This window comes from Pocillopora verrucosa, chromosome 4 (genome assembly GCF_036669915.1).
Source record: "Pocillopora verrucosa isolate sample1 chromosome 4, ASM3666991v2, whole genome shotgun sequence".
NCBI classification, from domain to species: Eukaryota; Metazoa; Cnidaria; class Anthozoa; order Scleractinia; family Pocilloporidae; genus Pocillopora; species Pocillopora verrucosa.
Window position 1 is genome coordinate 25,635,098 of NC_089315.1, and position 18,334 is coordinate 25,653,431.

General features: G+C 39.1%; 1 protein-coding gene across 1 annotated transcript in view; it reads right to left on the minus strand.

Annotated features, from left to right (window-relative positions):
• Positions 1–18,334, minus strand: part of LOC131775959 (tetratricopeptide repeat protein 37-like) — a 35,213-nt gene that overhangs the window by 5,361 nt on the left and 11,518 nt on the right. The window contains exons 13-45 of the mRNA XM_059092083.2: positions 18,251–18,334; positions 18,075–18,131; positions 17,862–17,908; positions 16,475–16,601; positions 15,670–15,749; positions 14,535–14,634; positions 13,737–13,789; positions 13,436–13,507; positions 12,154–12,189; positions 11,792–11,876; positions 11,357–11,388; positions 10,934–11,034; positions 10,437–10,539; positions 9,599–9,691; positions 8,784–8,870; positions 8,367–8,451; positions 7,906–7,953; positions 7,444–7,522; positions 6,997–7,058; positions 6,600–6,656; positions 6,051–6,119; positions 5,166–5,240; positions 4,491–4,662; positions 3,936–4,029; positions 3,547–3,633; positions 3,261–3,388; positions 2,568–2,691; positions 2,318–2,436; positions 1,595–1,653; positions 1,469–1,515; positions 1,282–1,354; positions 663–719; positions 208–478 (exon numbers count right to left, since the gene is read on the minus strand). The exon at positions 18,251–18,334 is cut by the window's right edge and continues 12 nt beyond it. Of these exons, the coding sequence (XP_058948066.2) occupies positions 208–478; positions 663–719; positions 1,282–1,354; positions 1,469–1,515; positions 1,595–1,653; positions 2,318–2,436; positions 2,568–2,691; positions 3,261–3,388; positions 3,547–3,633; positions 3,936–4,029; positions 4,491–4,662; positions 5,166–5,240; positions 6,051–6,119; positions 6,600–6,656; positions 6,997–7,058; positions 7,444–7,522; positions 7,906–7,953; positions 8,367–8,451; positions 8,784–8,870; positions 9,599–9,691; positions 10,437–10,539; positions 10,934–11,034; positions 11,357–11,388; positions 11,792–11,876; positions 12,154–12,189; positions 13,436–13,507; positions 13,737–13,789; positions 14,535–14,634; positions 15,670–15,749; positions 16,475–16,601; positions 17,862–17,908; positions 18,075–18,131; positions 18,251–18,334 (2,863 nt within the window). The remainder of the gene's footprint in view (positions 1–207; positions 479–662; positions 720–1,281; positions 1,355–1,468; positions 1,516–1,594; positions 1,654–2,317; positions 2,437–2,567; positions 2,692–3,260; positions 3,389–3,546; positions 3,634–3,935; positions 4,030–4,490; positions 4,663–5,165; positions 5,241–6,050; positions 6,120–6,599; positions 6,657–6,996; positions 7,059–7,443; positions 7,523–7,905; positions 7,954–8,366; positions 8,452–8,783; positions 8,871–9,598; positions 9,692–10,436; positions 10,540–10,933; positions 11,035–11,356; positions 11,389–11,791; positions 11,877–12,153; positions 12,190–13,435; positions 13,508–13,736; positions 13,790–14,534; positions 14,635–15,669; positions 15,750–16,474; positions 16,602–17,861; positions 17,909–18,074; positions 18,132–18,250) is intronic.

Here is an 18,334-nt window from a genome sequence, read left to right on the forward strand (position 1 = left end):
TCGATATCATTGTTTAAAGTAAATTAATGTTTTCCAGTGTTAAATATAAGCCCTCTTGACATAATCAACGTTGAGGAAGCGGATACAATATTAATAAGCAATCGCTGGACTTCCGGCCCCAAATAAAAACTCCGTTTTTTCGTACCCAACGATAATTACTCCTTCCAAAACGAAGTTTTAATCGGGATTCCCTCGTACATCCAATACCTGTTGATTCCACAAACTGAGAGAGCCTTGCGCCGAGAGTGCTTTTGTCCCTCCCCAGTTCCTCACGACTCTTAGCTATATCGTGAGCTGTAACAGAAGCTGCTAGCACTGCCCAGCTAGACGAATGATCAGGATGCGCGTGAACAGCCTTCTGGGATGCTCTAAGACCTGCGCGAGTCCTTTGTGTAGCACCCATAAGATTGACTTTGCCGTTGTCGTGACGTAAGGAACCCGAACCCACGATACCGGCCGGCTGGAAAGCGGGATTGTGCTGTTAATAGAGAAAAAGAACAATCTCTCTAAGTACCTATTCTGGTTGGTGTTGGTGTTTCGTTCTCCATCCTCTTAATGCAGAGAATATTTTGAACATTTTCATTGGAATAGTTTTCGTTCTAAACTAGTAATACGTCATTCTTACAAAATAACTACCGTACATAGAAAATTTTCGAACACACCTCTGCTGAATGACTTCCTCCAAGTGTAGCAGAAGATTCAGAGCAGCGAGCAGCAGCCTGCAAAAATAACAGATTTCGAATAGCAAACACGATTTTAATCTTCATAAAAAATAACCATTACCCCACCCTTTGCCAAGCCATGACCCGACAATAAATAGAGGATATCGTCAGCTAGCTGCGATTTGGTTTAAAGGCTCACTTTCCCGCGCTGAAGTCCGTTCTGTTTGATTAATCGGCAGTCGTTAAATAGCTCCCCTCTACCGAATGTCGGCCGACAGATAACCGACAGGCCCCCACCGGTAGGCTAACGACCAGTTGGCCGTTAGTGGGCTGACAGGTTTTTTCAGGGAGCTTTTCTTCACAACAACCGATCAATTAGTGTACGGTCTTACAAGTGCATTGTGCTGTTTGCGTTTGTACCAGCCATGAGTTTGTCTCGCCCTTGCGCTCGCCACGCAGTTGCCTCCACTCGCAATTTTCAACGACTCTACACATAACTTGAACGATAGTTAGATAGCCAGATAAATCCAGACAGGGAATACTTGTCACAGTACATCTGCACGTTACTGATGTATAGTCTGGTATATACCATCACATCATTAAATCAGCCTCTTTTTACCTGCAACTCGTCGGGACAGGCTTGCAGTAGATACGATGCCAACTGACTCCACAATAAGCTGCTTCTTGGATTGCTGTGAAACAGTAAACAGAGGTGATTCAGCCTGGGCTAAAAATCAACCCAAGCTCGTGTAAAAAGGCCCTTATAGGACAGGAACAAAGGAAAGAAAAGAACTATGGCATCTTACCGATGGATCTCTTTCATGATGTGACTCCGTCCAAGTTTTTGGTTTCCCTATAACGTGATAACAACAACAGTTACATTGCACTCGAAACACAAATAAAACAAACGTAAAGAGAAACTTGTGACATACCTGCAACGCGTAAAACCGTGAGTAAAGATAGCAGATATCGCCTGTCAATTCATCAGTACCTAACAAACAAGAAATTAACACATAATAAACTAAAGGTTTGTGTTAAGATGATAGCCTGAATCATACACGCATTTTGATTGCTTCTAACTTAAGATCTCTCAGAGGACGGCGCATCCATGACATCACCATCAACAACATCTTGCCATTTTTCTCACATAAAACAAAAAGATTCCATGATTCCGTGGGTCAGTACAGTAACAAATCACAGAAGAAATCAAAACGAAGTAAGAACATTATTTACTGAGTAAGCTTCACCTCGTGTGCCGCCTTTTTTTTCATACCACAGTTTAATGTCATCTGTGATCTCTTACTGGAAAAAACGCATATTCCCCATATTTTTTTCTAGACATTTCCTATGGTACTGGCAAGGAGAATTTGTTTAACAATCAAGATCTTCTTTAGTAGGTGATCATTTCCTTTATTCTCGTGGCCTTAATGTGTGATTCAGGGATCACATTGTAAGGAGAAATTAGATGCTAGTCACTCTTAGGGGTTAAAGGGTTAATGTTAATTGGACTGAATTTTTTCAAGAAAACCTTTTCGACGTTGGATCCTGGCATAAGTAGGTTACTGCTGCTCTACCGCTGAGGTGTTCCTAAAATGTCTTTTCTCTCCCCTCCCCTCCCCTCTCCCCCCATTTATTCTCTGCATAACCTGACTTACCGTTCTCTCGGTTCATAAGTTCACCGAGGGCTGCTCCAGCCAATGTAGCATCACCGCTGACCAAACCAAAGGCACACAGTGCCATGAGCCCGCGATCACAAGCTGGTTGCAACTGAGAACTGCAAGAGAAAACGACGAACATGAGTGTTTTTTTTCCAAAAATTTCTCTTAAAATCATATTTGGTAAATACAACGTTATTGAATCTCCTTTACAGCAAAAACTTTTCCTTCTTCCAATCTTCTTTTTCACCTTTTAAAAAGCATTGCTTTTGCTCCATCTTTGTCATCAAGCGCGTATCCCAGCATGCCCATGGCGGTTAGAATGCAAGATCTGTCGGCATCTGTGGCAGCCAACTGGAAAGCTTGCTCATAAGCTGACATTGAAAAAAGTAATGTTCTTCTTTTGGTAAAAAAGAAAAAGTTTGACCTTTTAACGACCAAGATTTGCTTGGTAATTTTCTGATTTAGCTGCTAGACATTTTTCCGTTAATAACGTGCAAGAAAAAATTACGCGCTTCTGATTGCCTGAAAACGAGTGCATTATGTAATACGAATGCAAAGTTGTAACACGAGTGAAAATTACAAATAGCGAGCGCACGCTTTCCAAATTGCGTTTGTCGTGACTTTCTACGATGTTTTTTCATGTACATTATTAACAAGTAATACCATGATTTCTCTTGTAATTCGGTGTAATAGGCACTTGTAATCTTTTTCAAAGACTGCGAGTTGCATTTCGCCCTACGGGCTCGTGCAATTTTTACGTCTTTGACAAATGTACTCGTGTCTATTTACACCAATTTGCATGAGAAATCATGTTACTTTCCATACAAATACGTTGAATGTATTTGAGTATTACATTAGGATACTATCCTCCAAGGTTTTCACAAAAATTGATCTCATGATTACGAACAAGTCTGTGAGTATTTCAGGCTTAGTTGATTACCCTGATAACTTTCTCTTAACTGGCCGGCCATGAATAATGATAGCGCGAGCCCGCACAAGTCATGAAATGCGGTCAGTGGCTTCACTGCTTGGTAAGTCTCGACAGCTTCCTTGTATCGTCCCATTGCACTGAAAAGGAAAACAAAAACAAAAGAATAGGTTTCCACGGAGCCAGTAGGAGTATTGTTGATCTTACCCGGATGTGGTGCCAACCATTGCAGGATAACTTCAACAACAACCTAACCCTTACCCCCCCTCCTTCACAAAGAAAAAAAGAAACAACTTACCAGAGCACTCTAGCATAGTTAATAAGTACAGTATTTAAATGTTGCTGATCATCATCCGTTGCACGTTCTCGAAGAAGATCGATTGCACTGAGAATATCAACAACACAACAACAACAAATTAACTGACAACCAACAATTGGTGATAGCACTAGTTTAGCCGATCAGATTTGCGATCGATTCGCCATGAAAAAAATACCCCCGCTTCAGCTCATCAGCATTCTGCAATTTTAACCCGTCTCCAGTGAAATAAGTAAAAAGAGCAAACTCACATTTTGACCCAAATTGTGCCTCACCCACAAATTACAGTAAATGTAAGGGCGAATAAACTTGTCTAAAAATGTAACCAAGCTACTCGTAAGATAATTTCAGAACTAGAAACATGGGGATACCTTTTAAAAGCTTTCTCCGCTTGTAAGAAGAGTTTCTGGTGTTCTAGCAGCAGTCCGTACATATTGTAGGCACCAGCATTGTCCCTTACGCGATCTAGGAAAGTAACATGAACACATACCTCTTACTAACCGAGTAAGGGGTCCGTACTGTAAGTTATGGACCGATTATTTTTCCGTTCGGTAAAAATTTATTAGTTTATTGTTCCGCGCTATGCTGGCGGACAATAAACCGAGAGGGGGAAAAGGTTCCATAACTTGCAGTACGGTGCGAGAAAACGAAGTCAGTAAGATATTCATTATATTTCTGGGTTCAAATAGAGAGGGAAAGATTTCGATTCAGATAAACTTTTGAATTTGGCGGGTTAGACATGGAAATACGAGACGCTAAATAGACCAACCAGAGCGCACTTACTAACTGAGAGATATTATAAGAAAGCAGTTTTCTCCTAACGTTTTCTCAAACACCCGAATTTTTTCCTTTGCACCACAATCGTGGCAAGAAGAAAATAAAACTTTTGAATTCAATAAATTCTACACATAAAAAAATTGCAATACCAGTGTATTTACTGAGGGCAGTGGCTGATTGAAGCACAGCCTTTCTGTATTCCGGATGAAGATGCGATAGAGTGGCAGCTGGTTTTCCTTTGAGTATCACGTGACTATCACGCGATTTCTCTGATATGAGACTGGAACAGACCCAATGAGAGTAGCCAATGCTACCTTCGACCTGAAAAGAGAAAATGTCATTTACCAAACAAAAACGTTTCAAAGGTTTGCGCACCTTTGCGATAAAGGAGAATAAACAGAAAGGGAATTTTTTGACAGATTTAGCACGGAGTACACATTGGAAAACAACCTCCATAAAAGCCTAAAAGGAAATAAAAACTCAAGTTGATATATTTTTAGAAACAACACTGTGACTGTGTGGAAGTTACGTCAGCCGTTCAGAGGTTCTTCACGGAGAATTTCATACTTTTAAAAAATTTCGATGAGAGAAAAAAAAAGCTACTGAAGAATAAAAGGCAACAAATGATCACAAGATTGCTAGGGATGGAGAAACTTGCAACTAAGTTTTTTAAGATGCACAACGTTGACAAAAAACATTTTGATGTTTGGAAATCATCCATTTTGAAACCATTCTGGTTAAACTTCATGGAGGTAATAAGCCTAAATTCGATTTTGGTGACGACCTGAAGTGATTTTTTTTTAATAAAGTAAGGTGTTCCTTACGTGTGAGCCCAATTCCGTTGTGTGTCGAAACAAGTCCATAGCTTCCTCATTTCCAATAATCTCAGCAATGGTTGCCTTCAAATTGAGGAAAATAATTGCAACATATAACGTTACCTTAACAATGCAAACATCACTGAAACAAACAGAAGCTTCCCCTACACTGAAGAATGAAAATAATACTCCCTAAATGTGAACTATACCATAAGGCAGAACCCAATTATACAAGAGCTTGCTGACAGGCTAAACCGACGGCGATAAGAGGTTTTTAAGGACGCGGTGGAACGCTGATAACCAGCCGTTATTGAAACCCTTCATGTTAAAAATAGGTCTTTTATACAAACATTACGCTATCGACATTACTGATCCTAGCAGTATGCAGGACGCGTGTCATATGAACTTTGTAACAGACCTCGCTCACCGTGGAGTCCCTGTGACTCAGTGGTAGAGCACCGGAACGCGGAATCCGAAGGTCTGAGGTTCGATTCCTCATGGGGACTCTGAATTTTTTTCTATGTCTCACGCTCGTGACAAGACGAAAAAAACATCATTCTCGAGGTCTTTTATAATCTACAAACATCCTTTCCTGGCACTCCTTTGCAACCTCTCATGTGCTACTAATGTTAAATAACTCACTAAACAAATCAGCGTAGTCTAGTTTCAATCTGCACACCCCTGGTGGCGTACTTCGAAAGTAACTTTATGTCCGCATTCAGCGCATAAGGTGTGAGAAGCAACACTTTTGCCTGAATTTTATGGCTATTTTCGCTTACCCAATGTACGCTTTGATAACAGCTGACACCAACAGGTTAATCATGATTAAAAGTGTGATAATGATGATGATTACGACGATAATAATTATCAATGATATCTAATACCTATATTTACCTGACCAATCCACGCAGCGGTATACGATGGATCTAAAGCCTGAGAATTCTTGAATGCCTCATGAGCAAGCTGTAAAGAACAACGCGAAAATAAAAATATTTATTGTTAAACAATCACAATGTTTAAAGCATCAATCTTGCAAACATTTCTAACTGCAGTATGTGCTTTGCCAACCCAAGAAAAAAATTTTCCTTCCATCAGTGGCTTCCTTAATAGCTAGTGGCAAATGCCAAGTGTATGTAAAAACAACCATTCTTAGTTTATCAGCATTTGGTTCAACCTGACATTCACGACGCCCTCTACGATGTGTGAGCGCGTAACAGATTACATTACGATTTCTAAGGTGAGTGTGATATTTAACCCTCTACGTCCCAACATCAGTATGCATATTCTCCATACTGTTCTCTAGACAGTTCCTTAGATGCTGATCAGGAGAATTTGTTTCTCAATCAAGAGCTTCTTCAGTTGATGATCATTTCCTTTATTCTCATGACCTTCATGTTTGATTCAAGGGTTATATTGTAGGGAGAAATGTAAATCACGATTTACCTCGATTTTACCATGCTTTAGATACAGCACTCCTAAGTTTGTCCAAGCTATAACATTCTACAAGCAAAACATAAAATTGTTTGAATACTTTTCTAACAACTACAGGGTCTATTGAACTGGTCGAAAAAAGGACGAAACGAACTGAATTCTTAGGCATGTGGCTACCATTATTATAATAGTTGCTTAGAACATTCCAAGACTTTATAATTGCAGTACGAGTCTACATAACAAGGCTCTTTACTAATGGTTATTGTGTTACAGGGGACAAATGTGGAGGCGTTGTCAAGTACAAAGTGTAAGTTCCAATTGGACATGATCACTTCTTGTTCAATCTTTAGGCAGTTTTTGTCGAGTTTTGTAGGATTAACTGGTTCCGTTTACTGAAGCAAACACTTACATTTGGTTCAGTCTTGATCGACATGATGAATGAATGCTGGCTGAGGTCTGGATTGTTGACTTCTGTAAGGATAACAATGTTTAGCGTGTTATAGGTATTTTGCAAGTCCGCGAACCCCTAATGTCTAAGTCGTTTCCCACCAAAACACTTCAGCCGCACACGAGGTAATGTCAGTACAATTTTTCTGTCCCTCGTAGTTCGCAGGTTGGATAACCCTATCTAGTAGATAAATCTCTATCCGTTGGATAGCGCATTACGTTTTGCTACCACCTATCCTATGGATAGTGATTTACCGTTAAATGACGTTATCCGCCCCTTATGCAACTGGGCTCTGATAGATAAATTCATTTTAATTTATACTAATAAGGATTTCATTTCGACTGTGGCTTGCATGAAGTATTTCGTCTCTAAGCTTTATCTTCTCCAGTCACACTCTGCAATCATTACCTCTAGATGCCACCACTACTCCTAAACTATTCCAAAGTTTGTGGTTAGACGGCTGTAAGGTTAACCCTTTCTTCAAAGCCTGGAAGAGTCAAATAGAAACACTTGGGTGACATAGAAGGAAAATTATTCTGTATCAATTACACAAGCTCTCAACCAAACAGGTGCAAACTAGAACCAAGTGCGACTTGGTCCCACGCTTTTTCCCGCACACGAAGTTGTTTACATGCATTTAATCTTAATTATCGTTCAGTAAAACTCCAACTTTGCGCCAACTTGAACCAAAATCGATAGTACCCCTTGACTTCCGCCATACATTTACTGTACAATCGATCACTCGAACCACCCGCTATGTAAAAAGAATTTTCGTTCCCCTCAGGTCGAGTCATTTTCCATACAACGTTCCCTTCACTTGAAATTTTTTAAATTATAACTTCTTACAGGAGCATTTTTAAAATTGCTCACCTGCAGAGACCTATGCGCCATCTTCTCTTTCACATTTCCCTTCAAAATCTGTTAGGAAACGGGAATAGAAAATAAGAAGAAGAAGAAAAAGGAGTCGAAGGGTTTCCCATTTATTTGAATAAAAGGCTTCTCTTTATAGATATTGGTTTAAAAACAGCCTCTCAATCGAGTGTCGTACAAGTGTTTCAGGCTTCTTAAAATGGTTGGACGTTATGCTACTACCTCGATCAATAACAAGGCAAACCAAAATAGCTTTGATTTGTAATGTAGCGCTCGCTCAGTATGGCTCCTCGCAATTGGCCAGCATTACGTTTATCCAAGGGACACTGCTGAACACCACTCTATTTGACGTGCGGTCAGGCGTTCTTTTTTACGGGAAGCGCGATAGTGTGACATGGCCGAATATCGCGTACCCCGAAAAAAGGAACACCTGATCACAGGTTACATTCCATTAGACCCGCCTTGGCTTGCTGAAAGCAGTTGAATCCCAAGTCACCCCACAAGCTTCCACAGTCAGGCTGCAGTTTCAATGCTCTTCCATAAGCACTACGTACAGGAAAGAAAAAAAATACAACATTCATGATACGTTGAAAAATTATTATCAAGACTGTGAAAACATCGAGAGAACGCGTTCAAATTAGACAAAAGCTTTATGTACGTATTGGGTTTGGGCAAAAGATTATAGTTTATAATCTCTTAGTCAGGGTGAATAATGACACGAAGGCTTGAAAAATAGTTATTTATATCAAACAGCCCACCTATAGAGGATTCCCAAGGTTCATCGATTGACGAAAACCGTGGTCTAAATTGAATTCCGTTTGATTTATTGGCTTTGAGTGTCTCCGGAAAACGTTGATTGTCATGTAATCAGTTCTTACCCTGATCCCAAAGCAAGTAACTGTGTCTTATCCAGATCATTGTGCTCTCCGTGAATGTGCTTCTTCAAATTATCTGGAATTGTTCCTCTGCAATGTAAACACCACAGACACATTTACACAGCGACCACAGATGTCCCATATATTCTACTCTTACAAAACTATGAACATTGTCGATCGCAGTGAGCGGAAGGGATTTTGACTTGTGACTTTGGCTTCGTTTTTGCTTTAATTCGCGCTGTGATTGGTCCAGAAAACTAGCGCCAGTCTCTCAACCGTAGCTGATGAAAAATTAAAAACCAATCACGACTTGGTCGCCCGCGTTTTCCCGCGCTTTAGGCTGTTTGATTGTTTTTACTCTGAGTTCCCATTGGCTCTTAAAGGTATTTTCCTTTCCTCTGAAAGGCCGTTGTTATTCCTTTGGTTTTGGTTTCACAACACTCGATCGAAAAGCGCTCTATTAAGCAAGAGTTTGATGTACAACGTGGGTGCTCGCCATTCACACAAAGTGGGTCGAGATATGATAGTCGATGGAAATTGCACGTACTCCTGAAACCTGATTTCCCAACATGGAATTATCAGAACAGCCAATAAGAACAAAGAAAGAAATCAAAAGGATCAAATGAGAATTCAGAGTAAAAACAAGCAAACTCCTTAAAGCGCGGGAAAACGCAGGTGACCAAGATTAGTTTTAGTTTTCCATTTGATTGGATAGGGACAAGTTTTCTGGACCAATCACTGATCGAGGAAAAGAAAAACCAAAGCAATTCCAGATTACTCTTGCCTTATCTGTAGTTTGCATTTTACTGCTGTCCTACCTAATGGAGATGTTGGACACAGGATGAATAATGGTACAGCAGTCGCCGATAAGTTTCCACAGGCATGACAGACCAGGTTTGCACTGCACTGCTCTACAAAATAAAACATAAAACTAAGATGCGATATTTCTGCCAAGTAGATAGGTCTACAGACGTTTGTGTTAACCCTTTAACCCTTAAAAGTGATCAGCATCTAATTTTTCTTCACAGTAATACCGCTAAATCATTCATTTAGGTTATGAAATTAAAGGAAAGGATCGCCAACCTTAGAGGCTTTGATTGCTAGACAAATTCTCCTTATCAGTACTAAAAGAAACGTATGGAGGAGAATATGGATACTGATGTTAGGGTGTATAAGGAGACGTATGCTCGAGAAATCACATCTCCACCAATAAAAGGAAAAGTGAAATTACGCAACAGATCGCGATTTAAGATTAAAAAAACATCCTGCCCCTTCCAAAATTGTCTTCAATGAGCTAAAAACGCAGCACCTCTCTGTCCCAAATAATGAGGTCAATAACAGTAAAAAGAGTACAATAATGAAGATGAGCGTGGGTTAAAGTAAGAGTAATAGGGATAAAACTGGTATACGATTATAAAACATTAAGATCTCGTCAGTAATCTATCAACAATTTTGTCGCTGGTTGTCGTTTGATGTTTGTTCGTATATTACTCACGATAGGGTATGACAAAGTTGCTCGGGTTTTTTTTTTTTTACGAAGCTACGCATAAGTAAATAAGTACATGACCATGCAGTGTAGGCACGGTTTAAGAATTACTGTTGGTGTTCTGATGCAAGATTAAGTGATCAAATATTAAGAAAATAATGTTCACTTACCGAGCCAAAACGTGAATGGCTGCCATCACACAATCCACAGCCTTCCCATTAAAATCCTGCTGCAGCGCGGATCGGGCTTGGTTGAGATATGTCTCACCGAGTCCTACAAATTAAAACAACCAGAACAAAGACCAAAACTGAGCGCTTTTGAGACAGGAAGACTGTAGTGAGCGAACAGTTGGAGTTTCCTTTTACTGAGAGCACGAACAGGTGAAGATCATTGTGTTTGCTTCTAAAACGCTTGTTCTGGCATTTGCTTGTATCCATCTATCTTCTTAAACGATTAGTTTGAAAAGCATTTGATTACTAGCTCTTTTCGACTCGGGAGTATATAATCAACTTATAATGCGTAGCCCATGAAACCTGTTTTAAAAAGACACCCTGGCTGAATAAAGCGGTGAAAACTACCGGGGGTCTCCCTGGGTGTCAGTTTCATTCGGGTTTCACTGAATTTGAAGTTTTCAAATTAACACAGTTAAATCAAATTGAGACTTTGCCTTTCATTGCAGGAACATAATCATGTTGCATTTCCAGAATCAGTTTATATTCCTTGATTGCTTCACTGTGTACACACAATAACTGTTTAATGGCCGCCAACCTAAAAGAAATTTTCATAAAACCGATTAGAGCGCCGACAAAAGTAACCTCTTACTAACCGAGCGCAAGGGTCGTCATTCCCAGATATCTTTAGTGTCTGGATCCAATTTCATCGTTTACAAAATAACGCGCGATGAAGCATGTTTCACGAATAACTTCATTCTCATCGCACATTATCAGTTGAAAATTATCGCAAATGACCTCAACCTTTCCAACTGAGTTCCTGTCCACAAATTGTATTGAAACAAAAAAAATGCGAAATTACATTAACAGCTCTCATTTTAAGGGACAGCGAATGAAAAACACACAGAGTGTACACTTACTGGTAAAGGCAGTAGAGCGAAGATGGGTCAAGCTGTGAATATTCAAAAATATCATGATTATTTTGAACCATAAAAAGTACAAATAAAATGATCGACCGTCTGATGGACTGACTGACTGAAGACCGAGTGACAGACAATCAGACTGCCTGATAGACTGACTGACTAATTGAAGACCGACTGACAGACAGATAGACAGACTGAATGACAGACAGACAGACTGACTGACTAATAGACTGACTGACTGACAGACAGACAGACAGATAGACGGACAGACTGACCGACTTACTAGCTGGTTGTTCACTGACTGATTGAGTTCTGCATTTATCTAATAGAGTAGGAAGAAACAGCGTTTCTATAAAGGGCTATACAGCAGAGATACTCGAGCTTATTTTTACGTAACTACAGCGTTACGAATAGAGAGCGGAAAGTTCAAACCTCAGAAGCTTTTGTAAAAGCCTTCATAGCCGCGATGTAGCTTCCACGACTCATATACGCTTCACCCAGACATTCCCAGCAATGCCTAAAAGAGAAAGGAAAACAACATCAGGAAGCATATTTTCCACACTGTTCCCTATACAATTCGTAAGGGGCCGAAAAGGAGAATTTGTTTGACAATCAAGAGCGTCTTTAGTCGATGATCATTTCCTTCAATCTCGTGACTTGAATGTTTCATTCAGGGGGGATATTGTAAGGTGAAGTAAGATGTTAGTCACTCTTGGGGCTTAAATGGTTAAAGAAAAATAAATGTAGAAGGAACTAAATGAAAATCAGAATGCAACATTGTACTTGTCACCTACCTGTCTTTGAGATCAGCTCTTAGGGCACTCTGAAAACTTATGCGAGAAACAATTCATATTTAGAACTCAAATAATAATGATTTCTTTAAGATAAAAGAACAACAAAAAAACAACCAGAAAACCTTAGTGCGCATTTCAATCAAGTGTTGTAAATTAAAACCATAGTAATCACGAGAGCCAATCAGATGAGAGGGAGGTAACTCAAGCAGCCGATGAGAACTCATAGTAAACCCAAGCAAACTGCCTGAAGCGCAGGAAAATGCGAACTCGTGACCAAGTCACGATTGGTTGCAGTTTTTAATCTGATTGACTGAGAAAGTGGCGGGAGTTTTTTCTGGACCAATCAGATAGCGAAGAAGACGAAACCAAAGCGACCCCGAATAACTTTCGACAATCAACTGAAAAATGCTCTAATGATCATCTTAATCTAATAATAAAACAAACACACACTAAGAGGCAGGTGCGAGTGGCTGTTCTTCGGACAGTCTCAATGTGTCAGGGAAAAGAAAAGTAATATTTTTCCCGATAGATAACACACCGATTGAAGGATATAAAATAAACAAACAGGTCATGAAAAAACACCCCAATTTGCTTTCCTCTTTCGTGGGTTCTTGGTAAATCAGTCATTCCAACGTCTATGAATAGGAGCAACTTCGGACTGTCATTTCGGAAATACCGCTGCGGCTCTCATACGTATTCAGCGTTTCTAACGCAGCACTCATTCGAGGGCAGAGTTCAATTCATAAATCAATTGTCAATATATACCTCTCAATAAACGAGTTCTAAGTCCGTGCTGTAAGTCACGGCCGAGATTTTTCCGCTCAGATTTATGACCCAGACGTGAAACGCGCGGGCTATAAATCGAACGGAAAACGAGGTTCTGTAATTTACAGTACGGACCCCGAAAAAAACCACGTTAGTAATATATTCATTATATCTCTTGGTTCAGGGGCGTACAATGAAATACGGCCCGTTAAATTAACCAATCATAGCACACGTACTAGCTGAGAGATATAATAACACACGTGCATAGCGCACGTACTAACTGAGAGATTGTTTGGTTGATGCAATGTAAAACAAGGATGTTCTCATTTGCCCAGTTGTAAAGAACTGTTGCTCTCTATTTATGTTTTTTTTTTCCTTAATTTTTCCATCTACATCGTCAATTCGAATTTGAGCCGGTTTCACGATCGTTTCCCTTACGATAAACAAAACAATTTCCTTGCGAATTTGTCTAATAGATCTCTAAAGATCGTATCAAGATAACGATAACTGAACTCACCATGATATGGCCGCTGTACTTTCGTTCTGTTTCAGGTGAAATAATCCGAGCCGCAGCCACGCCCATTTACCCCTTGAGAGAACAAGAAAGAGCACCATCAGCTAGAGCAGTTTTGATATGAACAGTATGCTACTAAAAGTTGTGCGCAGTTGGGTTCACATAACCGCACCAAACTTGTAACAAAAAAGTTTGATGATTTTCCTGACCAAATACCACTACTTACTATGGTTTGACAACATAAAATATTTGTAACCAAACAGAGGAAGAGATGGAATTACTAAAATTAGATATGAATACGTACTCTCCGGGCGATGATGCAGACGTAACATTCTTGTACAAGTTGAGTGCAGCAACCTAAGATAACCACACAGTCGCAAAATTCAGTAAAGAAATAAACTGAACGAATAGAGCGCTTCTCGACTGCGTGTCGTAAACCAAAACTATAGTAAGCACAACAACCAATCACAGTAAGGAAAATATCAGGCGGAACCAATGAGAAATCAAAGTGGGTAAAAACAAGCAAACTGCTTGAAGCGCGGGAAAATGCGAGTGAGCAAGTCGCGATTCGTTTTAGTTTTGATTCTGATTGGTTCAGGAAGTGGTCCGAGTTTTCTAGACTAATCACACAACCGGGTAAAGCAAAACCAGAAAAATCCCCAGATTACTCTCAACATTCAAGATGATTCAAGATTCATTCTAAGACAATTCAGTGCCATATAATTTGCTGCTCATGAGCATAAGATGGAAAAATCAACCAGCATGGTAACCTTTCTGAGCTTCATAGTGAAAGGAAAAAAAAGATGAATTTATTTCGTCACGAGCGCGGGAAAAAAAAAGAAAAAAATTTAGAGTTCCAACGAATAATTGACTTCAGTTCCTCGGGTTCCGAGCACAGATTCAGATGCTGTCTAAAAGACACGTTTCCCATATGAACTTAGTAACGGCCTATCTTACTGTATTCTCTGTGGCTCAAAAGTGAAACATCGAGGCGCGAGATCCGAAAGTCAGGGTGCGACTCCTCACAGGGACTCTGACTTTCAGAGCATTTAAACTACGTATTTAGAAACAACTTGTTGGCAGATTGAACCATTTCATTCACCTCATTTCCCACTTCCATAAGAGAATCTCCTAAAGCTATTCCAGCGACAACGGAACTTGGATCCAGATCAAACGCTTTCTGATAACATCTGCTGGCTTTGCTAAACAGTGATATAAGAATTAATAATGAATCATTCTGATATCAACGACAATTCATCCTTTTGCAAATCATACAATATAGCTCAAATCCAGTCATGTGACTCCACTGTTGTCAACACACCACTACACAAATATTCATCAAATTTTAAAACAAATAGAAACAAGGTTTCCGTGGGTCTGTTCAGTGATGATCAAAGATAACGTCAAAAAGTGGTTTGGACAAAAAAGGCCCACAAGACGCACTAATGTTCTTAGCACATTGTGATGTCTTCTGTGATCTTTTAAAGTACAGACCCACGGTAAGATGAAATCAATTTGATTTTAAAATGAATAAATAAGCAAATGCTGTGAATAATGACGTCAACTGTACTTCTGTCCTCCAATAAATCATAAGAACCAATCAAAACATGCGTATCACTCAACTTATAATGTAAACAAAACGGAAAAAAGTTGAATATTCTTTCAGAACTAGTCAAGAAGATTATCCCCTAACACTTTCACTCGTCAATACCTTTTTCCATAAGCGGCTGCTTAAAAGCATAGTAAGGCGAGAGTTCACCCGTAAGCCGCACAGAAACTATACAACTGATATGTATCCCTTGGATTTTAGATTGGAGTTTCAGGTTAAACAACCCCTTTAAGAACAACGAACAACGCTTTAAGAATCTTCATGGTGTTGTCGGAAACAAAGAGCGCTTTGGTGATAAAAAATTTCTCAACGTTATTGCCTATTTACAGTCTGAAATTCAGATCTTTTTAGTATTTGTTTCTTCGGGCGACTTGACTTTCGGGTTTCGGGCGAGGTGAATCTCGGGCGACTTGACTGTGAACCCGTTTTTCATGTGAATTATTAACAAGTAACGCCATGATTACTGGTGCAATTTGGTGTAAATAAGCACTTGTAAATATTTCAAAGACTACAAATTGCACTCGCACAATGGGCTCGTGCAATTTCGAAGTTTTTGACATGGCACTCGAAATCATGTTATTACTTCTAATAACATGTGTGAATGATAAATCTGTGTCGACTACAGTACCTTAAATCTTTCAATACTCCACGGTAGTAATGTCCCAAGTAGAGAAATGTCGGAGAGTAATATGAATCCAACTTAGCTGCCTGAAAAAAATTATGCCAGAAATTTTCATGTTTTAATTTTTAACAGGAAATTGAAGGTGCAAAACTGTTTTTTTATGAAAGAAGGACAAGCACAAATGACAATCTTAAGTACATTTTCGCGCAAAATTAAGGAGATTGTGTTTATTATCCTTCAGAGATTTTTACAGGCGTGATAAAATGTTTACGAACAGCTTACTATTTGCTGCGTGAGATGTTTTCTTTTAACTGTGCTTTGGTAGACTTTATGCACAAACAAGAATTTCCCTTTTTATGTAACAACCAAAAACCCTCTCTCATCTTGAATCAAATTTTGAAAGAAAGTTATCGTAGTGGACTTAAGGTTGAAACTTGGGGAATATCACTCGGATGATATCCTTACATTTAGACCAAACCCCTGCGACCAAAAAAATTTGATGGATCATAGAGATGTCTACCAGAGTTACTTAACCCTTCAACCCCCAGAAGTGATTAACACATAACTTCTCCCCATAATATCCATACATTATCCAGGAAAAAGGTAATGAGATTACTCAGACTTATCACGTGGAAGTTGTCATCTTGATCTAACACCAGATTCTCGTAACTGAAATGTGTAGCAGCCAGAGGGGAGAATTAACAATCTGATCCTTGGAAGTTAAAGGGTTATTAGGAATTACCAGGTTAGATACAGTGTAGGACAGTGAGGGAACCATGTTACAAAATTATTAAATAGCAATTTTTTTTACCTTTAAAAACTCTGCCAAGCATTTTTTCTTGTCAGCTCTCAAATTTCCATTCATTTCCCAGTACAACTTGCCAAGAAGAAAGTGGTAAAATGCACAATCCTCACATTTCTCTATTGCTTCCAAAAACCTAATTTCAATTTCAATCCATTAAAACAACCACTTAAAAACATTCTACACCATAGTTGTAGAGAAACCTTTTCACTCCATATCATAGTTAATATGTCATCTTTGTATAAATTTGCTGATAAAAATAATTAAACAGCATGTGCAAAGGTTATTTAAAAGAACTGTGATCAACAAACACTTCTTGCTTCTCTGCAAGATGCAGGTGGCTAATTCAAGTTTTCAATAAATATTCAGCCAACTAAACAATAAGGTTGAATGTCACACCATCCCTTTGACACAGAGGAGTGATAGCATTTGAATTTCTCCTCACAATATCACATCTGAATCAATCATTTAAGTATCAAGAATAAAGAGAATGATCACAATCAAAAGAAGCTCTTGACTGTTAAACAAATCCTCTTTATGAGCAACTTAGGAAATGCATAGTGAACAGTATGGAAAATATATGTGCACACCGATGTCAGGGTGAAAAGCAGGGTTCCCCCTAGTCTTCAGCACAACAGGTAAGGGACCTTTTCAAACCAGTAAAGCACATTCACAGCTTCAGGCAGCTGGTCATTCTCAACTTTGTCATTTCCTAAAGCATACAGTACATCATGCCTATCAAAAATTCTCCATCAAAAAATTCATAATGTGAATGATACACCTTTAGGTTCAGAGGTTGAACAAAACAAAGTAAAATTTTGTTTAAAAGCATTATATTTGACTATGCCCTTTCCAAACAGCTTATAACATAAACTGGTCTCCCTTTGATTTTTGGGCTTTGTCAAGGCAGTTATATCTGGCAATTGGCTGCTTTTCCATCGCTAGTATGTAACCTTTGTTTTGTTTACCCCTAAAATTCTTGTAAAGCTTACCAGCCACCCTTTGTGACCTCTTGTTACTGGACAGAAACAACAGCATTGTTTGCTACCGTTTCATCATGGAAACTGAACAACTACATGACACCACATTTGCATGTGCAGAGAACAGACAAATGTCATGAGATTTAGCAGAAAGCCTGCAAAAAATCACTCTTGCTTCAAAATTTGAAAGGTACCAATCAGTGTTAGCTAACTAAAGCACACATAGATCTATAATAGTACACACTGTTGGCTTGTTATTACACTTTCTTATCAGATTAGCTCACCATAAATGCGTATTTTTTAAGGGTTCTGAGCGTTTGCAGGTGGTAATAAGTGTTCTTACAAGCAGTAAATTTTACCAGTTACCGCCTGATAAGGAGAACGCTGGAAAAGGGTTGATGTGCACTTAAGCATACCTTAACTCTGCATCATCAAAGTAACCTTCATGGAAACTTATTTGACCCTGCACCAAAAAAAAAAAAAAAAAAAAAAAAACCAGGAAACAATCTACCAATCGTCAAGGTTTTGAGAAGCTAAAAATCTTGCATAAATGAGCTGAAGTAGAAAAGTACACTTAAATATTAGTTGGCAAGAGGGAAAGATACAGTCACTGTTTTAACCTACGTTACCTGCAATGCCAGAGCTGATGGACAGCTTTTGTCAATAGTTAGAGCTTTTGCACAGATCTGAAACAAAAACTCATTTTTAAGTCACAAACTCACAATACAAAATCATGACGATCAGTTCTCATATCAACACAGTTTATATGAAGACACACTGTAAATGACTGTCACAGTAAATTCACCTGTGTTGCCTGCTGAATATCACCAAGAGTGAGATGTGCTTGTCCGAGTCCTGTAAGCAGTTGAACCTCCTCTTCAGATCCACC